Source organism: Cydia splendana, chromosome 15 (assembly GCF_910591565.1).
Source record: "Cydia splendana chromosome 15, ilCydSple1.2, whole genome shotgun sequence".
Classification (NCBI taxonomy): domain Eukaryota; kingdom Metazoa; phylum Arthropoda; class Insecta; order Lepidoptera; family Tortricidae; genus Cydia; species Cydia splendana.
In genome coordinates, this window is record NC_085974.1 from 10,752,158 (window position 1) to 10,770,145 (window position 17,988).

Sequence of the window (17,988 nt, forward strand, 5' to 3'; positions counted from 1 at the left end):
AACCGCGGGAACAGAGTTTTAAAAAATAAACTGACAGTAAAAAACAGCCAAGTGCGTGTAGAACAACGCACCCAAAACGCACCATAGTGGGATCCAGACCTTAATATTTATTAAATAGAGTTTCTCACTTACCAATACCATTTAAAAATTATCATCTTAATAAGTACTTAATCCTTCTTAATCAAAAAATAATATTTTTACGTTATCGATTAAAAGTGAGTATCTCCACCTAGCCTAGGTTAAAAAATAAAAAATCAGCAGATCTGAAACAGGGGAGACTAACGATTAAGACGATTAATGTTAATTTGTAATCTCAAATAGCAGGCCAAGCTAACTCTATTAAAATATACTTACTGTCGATTGTACAGATTACATACCTACTATAAATACTATAATTTTAACTAAGTAGGTATTCTGTATAGGTGGTAGCCGGGTCACAGGGGCTACCGCCAAAACCGAAATTCGCAAATTGCGGGAATCTTTCTCTTTTACTCCAATGAAGGCGTAATTAGAGTGACAGAGAAAAATGCCCGCAATTTGCGAACTTCGATTTTCGCGGTAGGCTGGCGTCCACTAGACTCGCCGAGTCGAGTCGAAACGCGTAGCCGCAGAAATTCGCCTGACGAGCAATACGCGCGGAGCGCGGAGAGTCGAATCGGCGCGCCGCGGCCAAGGGCCCAACGTTTTCTGTTCTCTTTCACGGCGCAGCAACTAGTATCATTTCTCTCTCCTCGCTCTTTTAAAAATGCCGTTTGTCAAAAAAGGACAACCATACTGTTGACAAGATGGACTTCAAATCAAGTGTTGCCTTTTTTGATGCGCCCAGGCTGTGTATGTGTGCGTAAAAGCGTATATGTGTGCTCTTTTAGGGATGTGAAAAGTCGATTTAATCATGTTATATATCGATAAACGCTACACAGCGGAACGCAATAGCGATTAATTGAAGCTTCAATATCTTCGTTAAACATAAACATAATTGAAATGCTAATGGATAATGAATATATTATAATATAATAAAATAATTCAATTATTGCGAAACACCAATTTTAGTAGGTATTTATGTATTTTAATTAAATATCTGAACTTTCCCTTGGTTCTCTGCTGGGGCGTGACTATAAAATTGTGATCTGATAACCACAATAAAGAATAAAAGCGTTTTTGTTCATTTTAGGTATCGTTAAACCTTTGAAGTAAAATTAAAATTGCAAGAAATGTCGATAGTTTATCGATGACTTTATCGACATGGCTACAGCAAGGTGGGCCTCATTGTTAATCGTACACTAAACAAAAGTGGCAACAGTGACAGCTCGCTGAGACGGGATCTCTAATATCTCTATATATGTGACGTCCCACGGTCAAAGGTACCTTATGGCGGGTATGGAGTTATGCATACCCCAGTAATCTACAATAAATAAGCTATCGATAACACAAAAGATCAACCTTCTAGGTTGCGTAGTTACAGAGATATGATTTTTTGAAAATAATGTTGTGAAATTAGCAACTTTACGATAGAGAAGTTTTAAGTTTAGCCGCCTAAAAAACTATGTTCCTGAAGTAAGTTACATAGTTGACTACAAATAATAATACCTTATATATGTGAGATTAAAAAAATATTGCGACTTGTTCTGTAATGCAAATAGAAACTTTTGATATCGACTGATTTATGTGTATACTAGCCAATCTCTTGAAAATAAAGTTTTATTTCATTTTCACGATTGATTGCAATGAGCTCTCAAGATTTAAATTTTATCTATTAGAAAACGACACTGACAGACAGTTTAAGCAAAAAACAATACCGATTTAGAGGTGAAAATGTATTTTCTGACTTTTTCATATAAAATCACAAAATTGAATATTTTTACTTTTAATGTGACACACAATCAATTTTTCTGAGCACATATGAAAGAAATTCTGTCATTCAAATGAAATAAATCCTAAAACCCCAACTAAATACTATATTTAACCCCTTATGCCACTTTAAACTTACATAACAATAACAGTATTTGCTCCATACATTTACGAAAAGGTACCTTATGGAAATAAATCTAATAATACATCACTACAAAATATCAATCATATTACAGTTTATCTTTTATGAATAGAAAATATTAATTTACATTAAACTGCCCCAAATTTAATTAGTTCTTCGTCATAATAATCTTAAAAAAGACCAATAATTTGTATGTAATGAAAAGGTACCTTGTGATTAAGTTACATGATGAGGCATAATGATGATGGAACAGTTAGGATAAACTAATAATATTTTGGGGTTAAGATGGTATAAATCGTCTATTTCTTATCAATAATATATTTCGGTTGCTATTGAAGATAAGCGGCATTGAGGTTCAATGACCTCAGATATTCCATAAGGTAATGCGTCGGGTATTGGCATTTTTCAGCAAACCAATGGCTGATTTACTGCATGCGACCAAACCAAATGAAGATTATTCTAGTTAAGAAAGACTTGACGAGAGTAACTTTGGTATAATAGCAGGCTACTTGGATTTGTAATGTCGGTCGATGTACGGTTATAATATTTGCGAGGCGCCCCAACCAGAACTGAAATTATCAAATTAGTTTTGCAGAATGCTAATACAGTTCTCTACCAAACTTCTTTTCCCGTATTGACTAGTTTTTTTGGGAATTTTCAATCTTTTTTCCATAAGGTACCTTTTCTACTAAACTCTGAGACGACATTACTAGGCTTATAACTAACTTATAACAAAAATAAAAACAGGTAAACAAACGTTACGCATTAAGGTTTCAGATCACACAATAAAAAAAATTGAGCATTTTTCACCTCTTTACAAAACATTTCATATCTCCGAAACTAGAAACCCTCATAAGGTACCTTTTTCCGTGGAACGTCACATATTAAATCTATGGCCGCGGCTATTCGTCAATGGACGCAGTTGCATAGAAAATATAGGAGGCGAATTATTGCGATTCGATTCGATTCGCCTCGGCGAGTCTAGTGGACGCCAGCCTTTATAGCCCAGGAGCTCAAAAGTCACGCTGTTTCAAAATATCTGCTCATATTTTTTTTTAAGAATTAATTTCGACGTATGTTTACAAAGTTTTCAAGCGTACCGTTAAATTAAATTCCTTACCAATTCTAATTAAAAGTTTCATAGTTCCACAGTAGACGTAGCTGATCGAATTGTCGTCCCTTTACGTCCCTATTGTTAGTTAAGATGGGTGCAGGACAAATTGGAGGAATTGCTACATTGCGTAAATTTTCCTGTTTTAAATACCTATTTAACCCTTAACTAGGCTGACAGTTCAAAAATTTCAATCTTACTCATCGAGAATAGAACACATGTTTGAAGTACCGTATGTGGGAAATATATATCCCAGTCTGGTAAAGGGTTAAATAATTACAAGAAAAGTTTGTAGTCACGGTATTTTGAGCTAAAGTGAAGTTATTTTCGAATAGTTCAAATAATAGCTCCTCTGCTACGACTTTGAACTTTTTGATTGCCTACTTAAGTTATAAGTTTTAATTATGTTAAGTGTAAGTTTTAATTACGAATTCTCCATACCTACTGTTTCGTTTTTTGCAGTGGATTTCGATTTTAATAATGCCGCTGGTTTCGTTGGCAGGCCTGCCACAAGTCTTGATGGACAATTTGTTGTAAGTTGGTTATCACCACTATGTACTTACTGAAAATTAGGTAAAGCTATATATATATCTTTTACTAGTACCAAAAACCTATTTGAGGTAAGGTGGGCTTCGGATATGTTAATTTTCTATCGTGATATATATATGTAGCTTAAATGTACCTACATAGTTACATTACAGTTACACAATTGTACAAGCACAAAACAAATTAAAAGTTTTAGAATGCTTGATAAGCTTCAGTGAGCCAATAATTAATATAATGGTTCGAGCCGTTCATCGCAATCCATTATAATTTATAAATTTACCCCCGGCCTCTTAACTCCTATGTATATAGCTACATTGCCATCTCAATCTAACGACATGCATTCATAGGCGCAGGGCGCAGATAAACAGTACTGTGTACAGTTGTGTACACAACTAAAAGAAGAGACGCTTTCCACATAGATTTTTGTACATTGACCTTTTGCTACCTCTATAATACGCGCCTAATTATATTGCTGTCCCGCCTATGATGCCGGTTACAATAATGTCACAGTATATTTTTTAAGCGCGTGCAATAGAGAAAGCAACAGGCGGGTCAACGTACAAAATCTATGTGGAAAGCGTCTCTTCTTTACACATAGGTACCTGCAGGAGAGATAGACGGGTAGGAATGTATACTTATGAGCTTGCGTAAAGAACATACTTTGTACTTATATATTTTTCGTAGGTAGGTAACTAATTAATAAGTATTAACTTTCCCTTCCCTTTTCTTCCAAACCGAAGCTTAGAAGGCTTAGAGGACCCCGAGGACCATAAAAATTGTAAATAAATAGTATATATATTTGGGTCAAAGCAATTACGTTTACGTCTCTCCTGTAGACTTACCCAAAGTTTTCTGATTGAACCCCTCTACTAGCTAATTAGCTATTAACTGTTCAATTTGTGTTTAAAACCCTCTGTGACCCTATTGGAAGGTTGAACACATTAAAGTTTGTTCCTTCTTTCGTAAAGTCAAATGAAGTCATACCATGCCGTCACACGACGGTCAGGGCTATCAGCACCGCTGCTTTCTGGGCATCTACTGTTTAGAGTTTTTAGAGGAACCTCGACACGAGAGAAGAAGAAGAAGATCATGCCGTCAATTCTCGATTTTTTTCGCCGAAGATAATTCATTTCTTTTATTTATTGCATTTTATTCATGGTATATACAGATAATATTTTAAATTAAATTAAACAGCATGGACCCTGAATAGGGTATGGCAAGTTAACCTTAATTCGCTAAACACTTAAAATTACCTTACAAAACATATTATCTATTGCTTAATATCTAGTTAGTTTTGCAATCACAGTAAATAGTAATTACTAACATATACCACTGAAGCCAAGTGTTACTCGCCAGGTGTATTACTTTTCCCAATCCTTGCTGTTCTGCGCGGGGGCGCTCCTGGAGCCGCACATGGTGCTGACGCCCGCCGTGTGCGTCTATGGAGAGGACTTTATGTTCAATGTCTACGGCGGCTCGCACAGATTTCAAATGGGCGTTGGCACGAAAAGACAAGTTGAAAACATTTGTATACATAGATGTAAGTATCTTGAAAAAAAATAGTTTTATTCAATTTAGTGTAATTGTATTCCTTACCAGGCAAAGGGTGGATGCCACCCACATAGTGTATCTGTCGCAGGCATTTTGTAGTCAGTTTTTAACTCTAAATCCCCTAAGAGGACAAGTATTTAAACTTAAAGGGAACTTTGAAGACTACGCAAAGTCCCTAGTCGAACGAGCGAGAGAAGCGAAGCGAAGTTCTTACATTCGACTTGGATCCCGCGGCTGGCTAGCGGCACGTCCCGGCATTTCGATGTTTTTAAGCTGAACTGTCAGAAGATAGTTTGATACTCAAGAACTTAAGTAAATTTGATCTAATTTAAATGAAATTGGGTAAACGTGTAGTTGAGGGCATTATATTTTAGTCATTAAATTATGAGCAGACTCGATCAAGGGATTATTGAGGTAGAAGAGCTTAGAAGGCCAAAAAGCTGTTTGTGAGAGGTCTTGCTATTCTGGTCATTTTGTTTGCAAAAAACATGGTCGAATTTAGTATCAAATGAAAGTGCTCGGTTTGCACTTTTATAATATCGATTTTAAATTTACCATTTTTAAATAATTAGCAAGATAAAAATAAAATAATGTAAACATAATATAGGTATTGGTATTTGACATTTGACAGGAAATATTTCGGCTTAGCACAGATACAGTTTATTTTAATCTCTATGATTTCTATGATAACTTAAATCCAGGGGAGGGACAGTCGTATATAAAGCACTTTATTCGAAAAAATAGCGACATCTACTTGACGCTAAACTTTTTTTTTAAATATGGCTTCACTTTATTCAGTCAGAACGTCTTAAAAGTATCCAGGGCATGGATCAAACAAATAAATATTTGTTGAATAGATTATTTATGGCCATCGTTGCCATGGAGGCGATTGTCACAAAAAAACAACTTTGTCAAATAAAACTCAAAATATTATAACACCCCATTTATTGTCTGTACTACGACATAATTCAGATAAATAAAAATACTTTCAGTTTTACAATGTCAAAAGAAACAAAGTTTTCATACGCCATCACAGTTGTTGAGAACTTTATTACCAAAAAATTTAAAATATATTTGGCGGGTAGATTCACAACCTGCTGCGTGTAATTGTGTTTCGTGGTCAATTGTGTGTTATTCCAGCCGTGTATGATAAGTAATTTATTTACATCAACAGTCAAGTTAAAAGTACCTAATCTGTTTTCGTGTATTAGTAAATAGAGGAAAGTTGCAAGCCTTACTTTCTTAAATTAAAAATTTTAACACTTACAGCCTTGTATATTTTAGAAACTTGCAAATTTGTTCGAAAACATAATGATCTTTTTGATGAAAATAAATACTAAAGTTCAGAAACATATAACTTGCGCCACCGAAATAGAACCTTTGTGAGTGCCCCTGTTACGCTGCAAATGTACAATAAAGGTCCGCATGCAATGTCTATAAAAATCTTTAATAAAATTCCCCAACATATCTCAAACGAATTAGATACGAGCCTTAATTCACAACTTTTATAAAAAAACTAAAGTCCTACTTATTGCATTTATGCCCATACTCCATGCAGGATTTCTTCGAAGATCAAGCTAAGCCTCGATTATGTGATGTGATGTAGGTATAATGTGATGAGTGCAATATAGAACTTGTATAATAATGATAAATGTTAAGATAGTCTTCCTTTTGTAGTTGTAAGCCAATATTCACCCACTGGGTAAGAATATGTACATGTAAAATGCTACACCCTAGTAGGGTCCATGTTTGTACTTATTAGACATTTAACACCTATGTAAAATACCATGGATGCATTGAATAAATGATTAAATGATTAAATATCCTGAAGGCCTTTCTTCAAAGTCAAAGTTTTTTACGTTCGCAACATACTTCTCTTAGACGCTATTTATGCCCCCCCCCCCCCCCCCTGATATTGACTTTGATATTTCTGGTTAAGAATTACAGATGGCATTTCAAAATGGATGCAAAAAAGTTCTACGAGAGGGCTCTCTTTGTCCTATATATTATACATACTACTCTGCTTAAATCTATCAGTCAAGGGCTCCACAGACCTTGCAATAAATCCAGGCGATTTTTGATCCATTCAATCCATTGCCGCCTATAGTGCGACATAATAAAATAGTAGAAATTAAATAAAATGGAACTCAAAAATGACCATACTAAATTGTTGCCATGTGTAAGCATTTTACATGCATTTTACGTCAAAAATGTGACAGTTACGTAGAAAGTGGTGCCCTCATTTATTTTCTACTATAGTTGGTCAAGCAGATCTTGTCAGTAGAAAAAGGCGGCAAATTTGAAAACCATAGGCGCGAAGGAATATCGTCCCATGGAAAATATTAATTTCGCGCCTTTTTCTACTGACAACATTTGCTTGACCAACTATATTTTATGTCGCACTATATGAGTACCTAAGTAGGTGCAACAAAGTCAATCGCTCTATAATAAAATTTATGGTAAACTGCGAGTTCTCAGTTCGGGGCGAACTACTAGTTATGAACTTATGAGTAAAGTGTTCCGTTTTCGTTATAAACCACCGAAATTACTGGTGAAGTGAATTCAAACGACTGCCGAAGAAACATTATTGGATTTAGAAGCTGTTGTGAATGAAGATCATAAAATAATATTTTCAGGGATCGATATAATGTTTTGTAGGAGATTGGGAGCTAAAACCTGTATATGGTAGACGATACACCTACTATTATGTGGGTGGCATATCACCCAAAATCTTTACTTTTTAACATATCATAAGTGAGGGTTTCTTTTTATTTTTTGCCATTTTTATATATTGTGACCTTTTTTGCCACTTTTGTGTTATTTCTACTCAGAATCACGAGCTTTTTCGATCCTAATGGGATAAAAAGATGTCCTTGAGTTTTATCCTATTGTGTTACCATTTTCCCATATAGGTAGGTACTTTGTATGGCGGTAACAAAAAGGAAAGTTTGAAAAATGTATGGAAATTTTAGGACACTTTTTTCTCCTATAAGGATGAAAAGGGCTCGCGATCCTGACTAGAAATAACACAAAAGTGGCAATTAAAGTCACAATATACAGGGTGATTCATGAGACGTGAGCAGGACTAATCCTGCACACTCAGTAACTGATAATTGATCGATCACCGTCGTATTTAGGTGAAACAACCACACTTTTTCCTATTTTTTTAACTTTTTGGTGAGGGCAAATTTAATTCTCTGCAATCATGGTTACCCTACAAGACCTAATTATTAAACATAAAACCTCTTTAAAGTCTTTAACCGTAATGACACCATTTTGATTACGAAGAAAATAAATTGTCAAACTTGAGTGAGATACGAGTTTTCAAAAGTAACCAGACCGTGATGACCTGATGACATTCAATTTGACACAGAATATCGATAGTTTGGTATTCTAATTTTAGGGTGACCATGCATGTCGTAAATAAATTAATAACTTTTTTTTCAACACGACTAGAGAATTAACGTTAACCTCATTAATACTGATACGAAACAATTGCTTATAATTTACGAAATGCTCAGTGTTAGTCCTGCTCACGTCTCCTGAATCACCCTGTATAAAAATGGCAAAAAATAAAAGAAACGCTCAAATAAATATACTTTTTACTCAGCTTACAACCACTCAGGGCGATGGGAACACTGTGTGACCGACAACATAGCACTGCTCGTGCTAAATAGTCAGTTTGCGATGCGCCAATACGAGCCGAACACAGAGTACATCATGAACAGGTTGCGCTATGGTGTTAGCATGGAGGCTTTGGTGGAGAAGAAAGCGGATATCAAGTGCCGATACTTCGGGTGGGGTAGTCGGAGGAACGTAAGTGTTTATATAGGTACTTACGATTATATCGATTCGTTTTGGAAAGGATAATGTCAATTAAGCTAATAACACAGAATAAGTAATATTACTACCGTACAGAAAGGAAACTTCCTACAAAACCGAAGTTTGACAGCGGTTCAGGGTCGAATCATGATGTCCCTTTCTAATATATGGCACTATCCCTTTCGGCTATTTAGGCTTGTCAAAATTCAAGCCATTATCTTATCTGTAGTCGTGCACGCAAAGGGACGTCAAGTTGTGTCAACCCTAATAATTGTTCGGAGCAATGCTGAGCCGAACGGAGCCGAGTTTGCCCGATGTCAAGAGTTTCGCACCCCTGCTACCTAAAAATCCGGTTTAACTCACGTGTTTTAGTCACTCGTGGTACATGTTTCGAAGAGCCTAGGTCTCCATTTTCAAGCCCTAACTAACAGTCCTAAATACTTAACCCTTTTTCAGGCTAAGGGATATATATTTCCCACATACGACACTTCAAACATGTGTTCTATTTTCGATTAGTAAGACTGACATTCAATTGTCATTTTTGAAGTTTCAGCCTGGTAAAGGGTTAATTCCTTCGGCGGAATTCCAGTGCGTGTTGTGAGGATTTATTCCATCCATAAATGGTATTTGTTTGTTAACAAACGGAATGCTAACACCGGCTTATTTATCTTAGGCAAATATATGTCGGTACGCATAGATACGTCAGCGGTGGTAGGTTCAAGTGTGACGTGCAATGTAAAGTTGGTAAAAAATAATTCAAGCGATCCTTGTAAGTAATATATACATATAAGTACCGTATTTTGTGGGTAGAAAATAACAAAAACCTATAGCCTAACCTGACTTCGAATACTCGAAATTCACATTGATGTGTTCAAGTCTTGGACGGCGGATCGTTCTTACTGATCCAGCAGCCTTAGCACGAGTGCGCCGCGACAGTATCTTGCGCGTAATAATAGAGTATAGACTTATAGAGTCTTTCTAGAGAATAAGGTGGGTAGTCTATTCGCACGAGTGTGTGTGATACTAAGCTGTTTCGGCGCATAAGTGTAGCGTGTATAACTTGTTTTTTATTTAGCTTGGACCGCGCATAATATAGACTTTTCTTATTAGATGTTACTCTAGGTACCTACTCTATGTACATACATAGAACGCTCATAGCCAAACAGCACCTATTTTCGATTGCCTGTTGATGTCACTCATATTGCATCATCATCATCTTTTGATCTCAACTTTTGGGATTAGCTATTAGGCGGGTAGAAAGGATGTTTATGTATTGTTACGTTTAAAATCATCAAACTAACTTTTACATATTTTCAGGGCTTTCTGCTACCTTTGTTAACAAATATGCGTATGGTGGACGTCAAAATTATGAACAACTGTGAAGAAATGTGGAATACTGGCAGCAGATTTCTATGCTTGAGCCAACCAAATTGCATAGTAAGATATCAGAGTTATTAAATAGGTGATTTTACTTTTTAAGTAGGATGCCTATTGCCTACGCGCATTACCTATCTTATCGTTTTCAAAAAATATCTAAGCAATCTAAGCATATTATATTATTGCTGCATTATTGACTGGTTGCCTTTTTTACGTAATTTACGTTACGTTAACATTTTTACAGAATGACAAGTTTGGAGCATTGTGTCCGGTGAGTGCGGTTCTTTTATCCCAATCTCTGATACATTTGGCTACAGAAACGAATTTGTTTAAAAATGTAATTTTAGGGCAAAGATACCCATGGAGGCACTAGGCAGAGCTGGTTCGTTTGACGGTATTCAGCGCTAATCACGACACGTGGTCGTTAGCATCTATGAAACAGTTTTGCTACACCAGGAAACCCATGTTATCGGCTACTACGTAGCGCTATTACGACCGTAGCTCAGCGGTGAATGCGTTAAAAACTTACAGGCCAATTCTTGTTTTAGTTATTAGACCCGTTTCCAATATGATACTGATTGATCTCTGTTTCAAAAGTATGAATCTAAGATATACCTGGATCTGGCATGAGTGGTGGGGGTAACTGACAGAACGGGATAGTCTTATGTATCTTTCAGTAGGAGTAGCAGCGAAAGAGCTATTATTGTTTGTCCTTGTCACAGTCTCACATTTTATTTGTTCCCCACCTTTTTTTAGTATGGATAATGGTGGGCAACAAATGAATTCGACCAATCACGGTGTCGCATTTGCGTATGTTTTGTCCCTCACGGAGGCACGCTTATACCACTTCTATACGATCCTAATACCTTCTATGTTCAAAAGTGACGTTTTTGGTTAAAGGAATGTCACTTTTGACACTGACTGATCAGTATCATATCAAGTAGAGTTAGACCAAGACAAGTCTGGAACGATTTTGATAGCACACGCAGTGCAAGTGTTATTTTAAACGTCACTTACTGTACTTACTGTACTTGCACTTTTTTGCAATGGTAAACCAAATTGCACAGGTCGAACCTGGGTATGAATGGTATGTCTATTAACGTTTCGAAAAACTAATTGGTTCCTAATTATTGAAAAATACAGAAGAATAAAAAAAAAATGTTTTTTTTCGGCTATATTCGTTTTTGTCGGAAGTATTGTAACTGAAATTTGTATTGTGTTTTTTTCGAAATAACGAGCCGTTTTGAAATTTTCCCGTATTTTTCCGGGTTTTTTCAACGCCGACGCGAAAATGTTTGGCAAAGGTAACGTGTAAAGCCCCCTCCAGACTATCCGCGTGAATCGCGGGCGAAGCCGCGATTCACGCGCATAGTCTGGAGGGGGCTTAACAACAATGTGTCGTGATTCATGATTAGCGATGAATGGTAGTCAAATGTTTATTCAAGTAATTTGTAATCCTAAATAAGTAGTCTCGTGTACGTGTAGAGGTTTTTGTGTTCACAAGTACATAGTTAGTTTTTAGTATTTGATTCTAATGATTTGTCTGCTGTTGTCATTAGATACATACACCATATTGTTTAACTAAGACCATTGAAAACCGTAATGTAGGTACATAAGGTGTCATTCTATGGAACTTGCTAACTATGTAAACAAACCGCCATACTGAAATCATGATTTAGTGACAGATTCAATATGGTGGTTTGTTTACATAGTTAGCAAGTTCTATATAATAATACTTTCAACCAGTTGATCGATTTTAGCAACTAAATAAAATACTCGCCACTTGACTAAATGACTAACGCAGTCCGAACGACTCCTATTTTTCAAACGTTTAAAAACACAGTCATGCTCTTGTAGAGCACGGATATTAAATGCTCTCGGGCACGGAGAGCTATCTCCGAATCAAGCGATAAGCAATGAGCGATAAGTGGTATATGTATATGCGATTTCATGACGAAACTTGACATTTAGTTTTTTATGTCAGAGGTGGAGGTAATCCTCATTGGATACTGCCGGCCCGGTATCCGGCAGCATGCCCGACTTGGCTGCGTTGGAGATTTTTCTCCCAGCCGCCTACGGACTAAACCCCTCCACCCCACCCTGTATAAACGTGTTTTGCTGCCAGAAACTCGACGCTATCGGTTGCTGTGCTATCCTTATTACTTGAGTCAAGTAACTACCTACCTATCTGGCAGATGTTCATATTTTTGTATGGGATTTTGAACAGCGCGTCAAGCGGGCCGTTTTGAAAACTCTAAATCCCATACAAACGCGTACGTCACATCACGTAATCGATTATTTTCGCTGCACCCGTATAGGTGATTTTTTTTCAGTAGGTACTTTAGACTCAAATAAGAAATACGGGATATACTTATTTTGTACCAGAGTCGTTAAATTTCATTGTATATTGTCCACTGAAGTGACCTTTATCTAAAATGTGTTTGCAGCTTATGCTGCCTGTCTCAAGTGGAATAAAAAAACCGGACACGAGTCGGACTCGCCCATCGAGGGTTCCGTACTTTTTAGTATTTGTTGTTATAGCGGCAGGGTGGATTTCAGCACAAAAAATTTCACCATACAAAAAATTATTTTTTTTAAATGTTTAATTTAACACGATTCTAGCTGGGTAAAGTAATGGGGGGCTGTATATTGAAGATATGTATGGTATTTATACAATCATTTGTGCCTTATATTTGAAGTTATCGCTTTCGGAAAATAAAAACGCAAGATGGTGATGACAACCATGGTATGGTAATGACTCTTTTATAGACGGTAATGACACTGCATGTACGGTAATGACGATTTGGGAACTAATTTACATATGTATTAAAAACGTATTAAAAAAACAAAAACTTTTTTTAATTGTAAGACTTTAGAACTTTAATAAACATTACAAATAACATGTTTTTGAACATAAGACTAGCTACATAAATTATTTTTAGAATATTATAAAAAATACATTTTATTCATATAAATAAATATATAACAAGTATTTTAATTGTATAATTTTAAATAATTTAAGTTCCAAAATAGGCAATTTATGTATTCATTTATTTTTTTGGGTTTTTTCAATGTTAAATCATATTAACAATATTGAACTCTTATTATCAGTTTAAACCCGCATCTTCTTTTATCTACTGCATAACTTGGTATTTATGTCATATTATAAAATTACTGGCTTACCAATGAGCTTAATCTTTATGATATATTACTTTTTTTTGATAGTTTGATTCATATTGCACAAGTTTGTATTTTTGTTGTTTTATTAATTAACTTTAAAATTAGCTATAATGATTTAAATATATATATATGTTGTTTAATAGCTAAACATTAATATATAATCAGCGTTTTATAAGTTACAAGACCCCTACTTGTAATGCATGTCATAAGTTACAAAATGTTAGGTATTGGGTCCGGTGACTACCCAATGGTATAATTATTAATTGTTGTAATTATATACATCAATTAATATAATATTATCAAAAAACATAAAGCCATCACGATAGTGAGCCAGTACCGTAGCCTATGGTCGCTTAAAACTTAATATATGTTGCTTGTTTAAATGCTTTGTTTTAACACGACTAACATGCAATTACAGACTCTAAGTTGCACGATTTACATTATTAGATTATAAAAAAAAAAACATTTGTATGTTCTAAGTTCTAAATGACCTAAATTTTGCCTACTTCAGTCAAAATGTTAATTAATAACTAAGCATCCTCTAGTGTGAAAGAAATAGTTATATCTTCTTCTACATTTATTCTACATTTATAAGGTAGACATTATATAGTGTTAGAAGACATAGAGAACGTTTTTCAAACATACAGCTTAATTTCATAATGAATTATAGCAAAATAACTAGAAAAGTTTCTGAGAACCGTCATCACCATACACATGAAATCATCACCGGTCGTCATTTTTTCCCGGTGATGATGGGTATGGTGTTGACGATTTGAGAGTTTCTTGTTTTTATTTCTAGAATACGAATAATAGTAGTTAATGTCTATGCTACACAATAAACTTCATGTAGTTTGCCATTCATTTCAGTAATTATTTCTAATATATCATTTGTAACTTTTTTAAACCAAAGCATAACGGTGATGATGCTCTGTTGTGACAAACTACGTTTTACAAATTTGTTCGTAATATTTCTCACGATTCAGTGATATGACTTTATAGTGAAATCATTTTTGGCATTCTATACTAAAGTGAAAAATAGGCCAAGGACCTTTAGCGGTATTTCGTTGTTCATACACCGAGATAAGCTCACATTGACATTACCATGACGGTGTTGACGAATATTCGTGACAAAACTTTAAATATTTTTAAATGTACTTTCTCAGTGAAGGAATTATTGCATATTTTTTCACGTGTTAAACAACAACATGGAAAAGATATAAGTAAAAGAAAAATCGCAATCGTACGATAGGTATGCTATAATTTTCACTGCAAACAAAAAGGTTCAGATTTTTCCGGTCGACGGTGATGATTTTAGACACATAAAACATTTTATATAAAAAAAACTATTAAGTTATTGGAGATGGTAATTGAAGGAACATGAAGATAATAGTTCTTAAAAACATATAAAAAAGTTGCAACTCGCACAACCTACTAGTTTTTTTTATAAAGACCGAACCATAAGTTTTCGCTGGATTTTGAAATCCACCCGGCAACAGAAATACATCATCTATGAAAATTTCAACTGCCTAGCTATCACGGTTCATGAGATACAGCCTGGTGACAGACGGACAGACGGACGTACGGACGGACGGACGGACGGACGGACAGCGGAGTCTTAGTAATAGGGTCCCGTTTTTACCCTTTGGGTACGGAACCCTAAAATGGTAAAATCGAATCGCCATTTCCATTTTCAGGATGATTTAGGCTCAGTGGTCGAATGCGACGGTTACATCCAGGGCATGATGACCTCCGAACTCATCGACCGGCCCTGCGGCGTGGGATTTCTGGACATCTCGAAGTACATGAAATTCCTGGAATGCGCGGTTGACGACTCCCGCGATGCCATTAATACAATGCCGCCGGTAATGCCGGTGCCGATGGTGGCGCAAAACGCTGAACTCGCTGAAGAAGCGGGTGAGCATGGTTTTCAATCTATGGGCGCTTAGTTTTCAATTGTCAGTAGTCAGTAGTTCTCATGTCTATAACGGTCACAACAGTTTTGTTATGATCTTGTGATGGAGTGTGAATTCAACTTTAATTCCTGTGCGCTTTTGAAGACACCCGCGACCCCATTTAGTGCGCGAGAAACTCCAGAAAACCCAGGTTAGCATAATTTTCAATCAAACCTAATATTTTTAAAAATCAATTATCTTAAGAACGAGCCTAAACTCAATGAAGTGTTGATCTCATCATCAGATTATCATAATAACGGTGCCAATTTCTAATACATATCTACTACGTAAACAAAGCGGTACTGTAGAAACATTAAGAAAAATGCCATAAAATAAATATTGTCAAGGTAGGAAGTACTTCTGGATTAATAGACGTAAACATGTAACGGTCGCCGACGGCCAACTTGAAGCGATCGGATAGTATTATGTAATGATAAATATAAGACATTCATTCTAAGTTGTACGTCAACAGGTGAAAAAGAGACCACCTTGGTGCCAGAGGAGACTCATGAACCGGGTGATGCAAGAATGGGAAAATCCGACGAATATTAACTTGGCAGTAGTCTGTTCCAATTGGAACCTTAAGGTACGAGTATACCTAATAGGTATTCGGAGGTACCTGCGAGCTTTTGTATGTAGGTATTTTATGGAGAACATCGTACAATTTTTTAACACGTATTAATAAATACTCTGCTCTACCACGTTTTTAATGATTTAATTACAACACACAACAAGGTACCTATACAAGGATGGCCGCAACGACGAAAGAAATAATAAAAAATAAAATCACGTTATAAGGTAAATATTTGTATTATATTAAATCATGACTCATGAGTCATATTATGAATTAAATATAGCTGTCGACTACCCTTGCCCACCTTACATGTGTCAAAAATATTACCTACACTACAAGTAAAACATATTTTTTTTGGAAGTTTAGCACATTAATTTACCTATTTTTTATAATTGTAGTTTAACATGTTCTTGTTCTTCAATTATTTTTTTAAATTAAGTCCAACAAAAAAAGATTTGAAGGAAGCTGTCATGCATAGGAACCATCATTCAACGCGAGAGGTAATATACAGGGGGGCGATTTTTGAATTTCGATTGCTCGATTTCGTCACTCGAAAATCGGTGGAAAACGGTGAAATGTTAATTTTTGAAATACGAGCGATAGAAATTTGAAATCAATTGGTATTGACCACTCGTTATCAATTCTATTAGTAGAATTTAAATGCCTAGTAGTGGAGATATTATTGAACGAAATACACGAAATCGAGCGCTCGAAATTCAAAAATCGCCCCCCAGAGCCCAGAATTTTCACGGCAAAACAAAAAACCTTCGAGCAACACGGAAGGGAGGCGGCATTCGCACTATTTCCCCTCTGCCGAGGTACAAGATTAGCGCGTCAATCTAATCTAGCGCGGGTAATAAAACTAGTTGCACTTGGATTTTTCACTAGACCGAGTCCAGATGCGCGCGTGAACACTGCTGCACAAAAATGCCTGTTTGCTCGGTTTTTTGTTATAAAAAGAGGTCGGGGACATCAAATTTACAAAAAGAAAGTGTTACATTTCACATGTAATAATTTTTTTTACATATCATACGTTTAATTACATTCAAACACAATTATTATATTTTAGTCTCATGTAATTGTTGGATTTATCGATTTTGCTCGCTCAGTACAAATTGCGGATCGATCGAGCGACAAATCCGACTTCTCATCTCTCAAAATATACAACAACATACTTCAACGAAAATGTGTTAGTGTGCGTGTTGTGACACTTGTCACTCGTCCGTACACAAAAAGAGATCGAGGTTTGCAAGATTTGTCTTTGACGTGTGTCATTTTCTATGTATTAGTGTCGTCATTACAGATTGGATTTTGTATGTAAGTGTGTGAGAAGTGCGACTGTGTGCACCTTTCCCCCCGCGAAAAATGGCAGAAAGATTTGTACGGTGAGATATCGCTTGGGCCCCTCCCTTCCGATGTGTCGGAAGCCGGTGTTGCTCGAAGCAAAAGACTGTCGCAATCTTGTTAGAGTTAGAAACATTTTTTATCGATATCGATAGTTGGGTAATAGAAGAAAAAGACGGTCAACCAAATAAAAACAATATTTCAAAAAAATAAAATTGTGAGGTTTGTATAAAATTATATAGAAACAGATAGAATTAGTATACATAATGTAATAGTATACATAAATGGCTTTATAGTGATAAACTAAACTGTTTCCAGAGAAGGTTGAGAAATTAATGATTATCTACTCCTAATAGCTAGTCCTATCAATATCATATCACAAATCGAATTTATAACGTCACTGACTGCTATGTGTACTCATGTAGATTTCCAAGAAGAAATTGTACCTATGTTTCTATATAATTTTTAAAAACCTCACGTAAATTTTCTTATTAAGTACTTTTTTTAATTGGTAGGCTGTTTTTATCTTCTATTACCCAAC

At 35.7% G+C, this 17,988-nt stretch overlaps 1 protein-coding gene across 1 annotated transcript; it reads left to right on the forward strand.

Moving 5' to 3' along the window:
- Window positions 1-3,126: 3,126 nt before the first annotated feature.
- On the forward strand, window positions 3,127-16,228 carry LOC134797263 (uncharacterized). The gene is made up of 8 exons (XM_063769484.1): window positions 3,127-3,231; window positions 3,564-3,634; window positions 5,004-5,187; window positions 8,809-9,014; window positions 10,338-10,457; window positions 10,642-10,668; window positions 15,272-15,491; window positions 16,002-16,228. Exons 1-8 carry the CDS (start codon window positions 3,195-3,197, stop codon window positions 16,079-16,081), a joined length of 945 nt encoding a protein of 314 aa, XP_063625554.1. The 5' UTR covers window positions 3,127-3,194; the 3' UTR covers window positions 16,082-16,228.
- The last annotated feature ends 1,760 nt before the right edge of the window (window positions 16,229-17,988 follow it).

Bases quoted from the DNA above. Each gene is read 5' to 3' on its own strand.
- LOC134797263 (XM_063769484.1), top strand. From the start codon at position 3,195: ATGGGTGCAGGACAAATTGGAGGAATTGCTACATTGC. The intron at 5,188-8,808 runs GTAAGTATCTTG...CTTTTTACTCAG, and splicing joins AAACATTTGTATACATAGAT to CTTACAACCACTCAGGGCGA. The intron at 9,015-10,337 runs GTAAGTGTTTAT...ACATATTTTCAG, and splicing joins GGTGGGGTAGTCGGAGGAAC to GGCTTTCTGCTACCTTTGTT.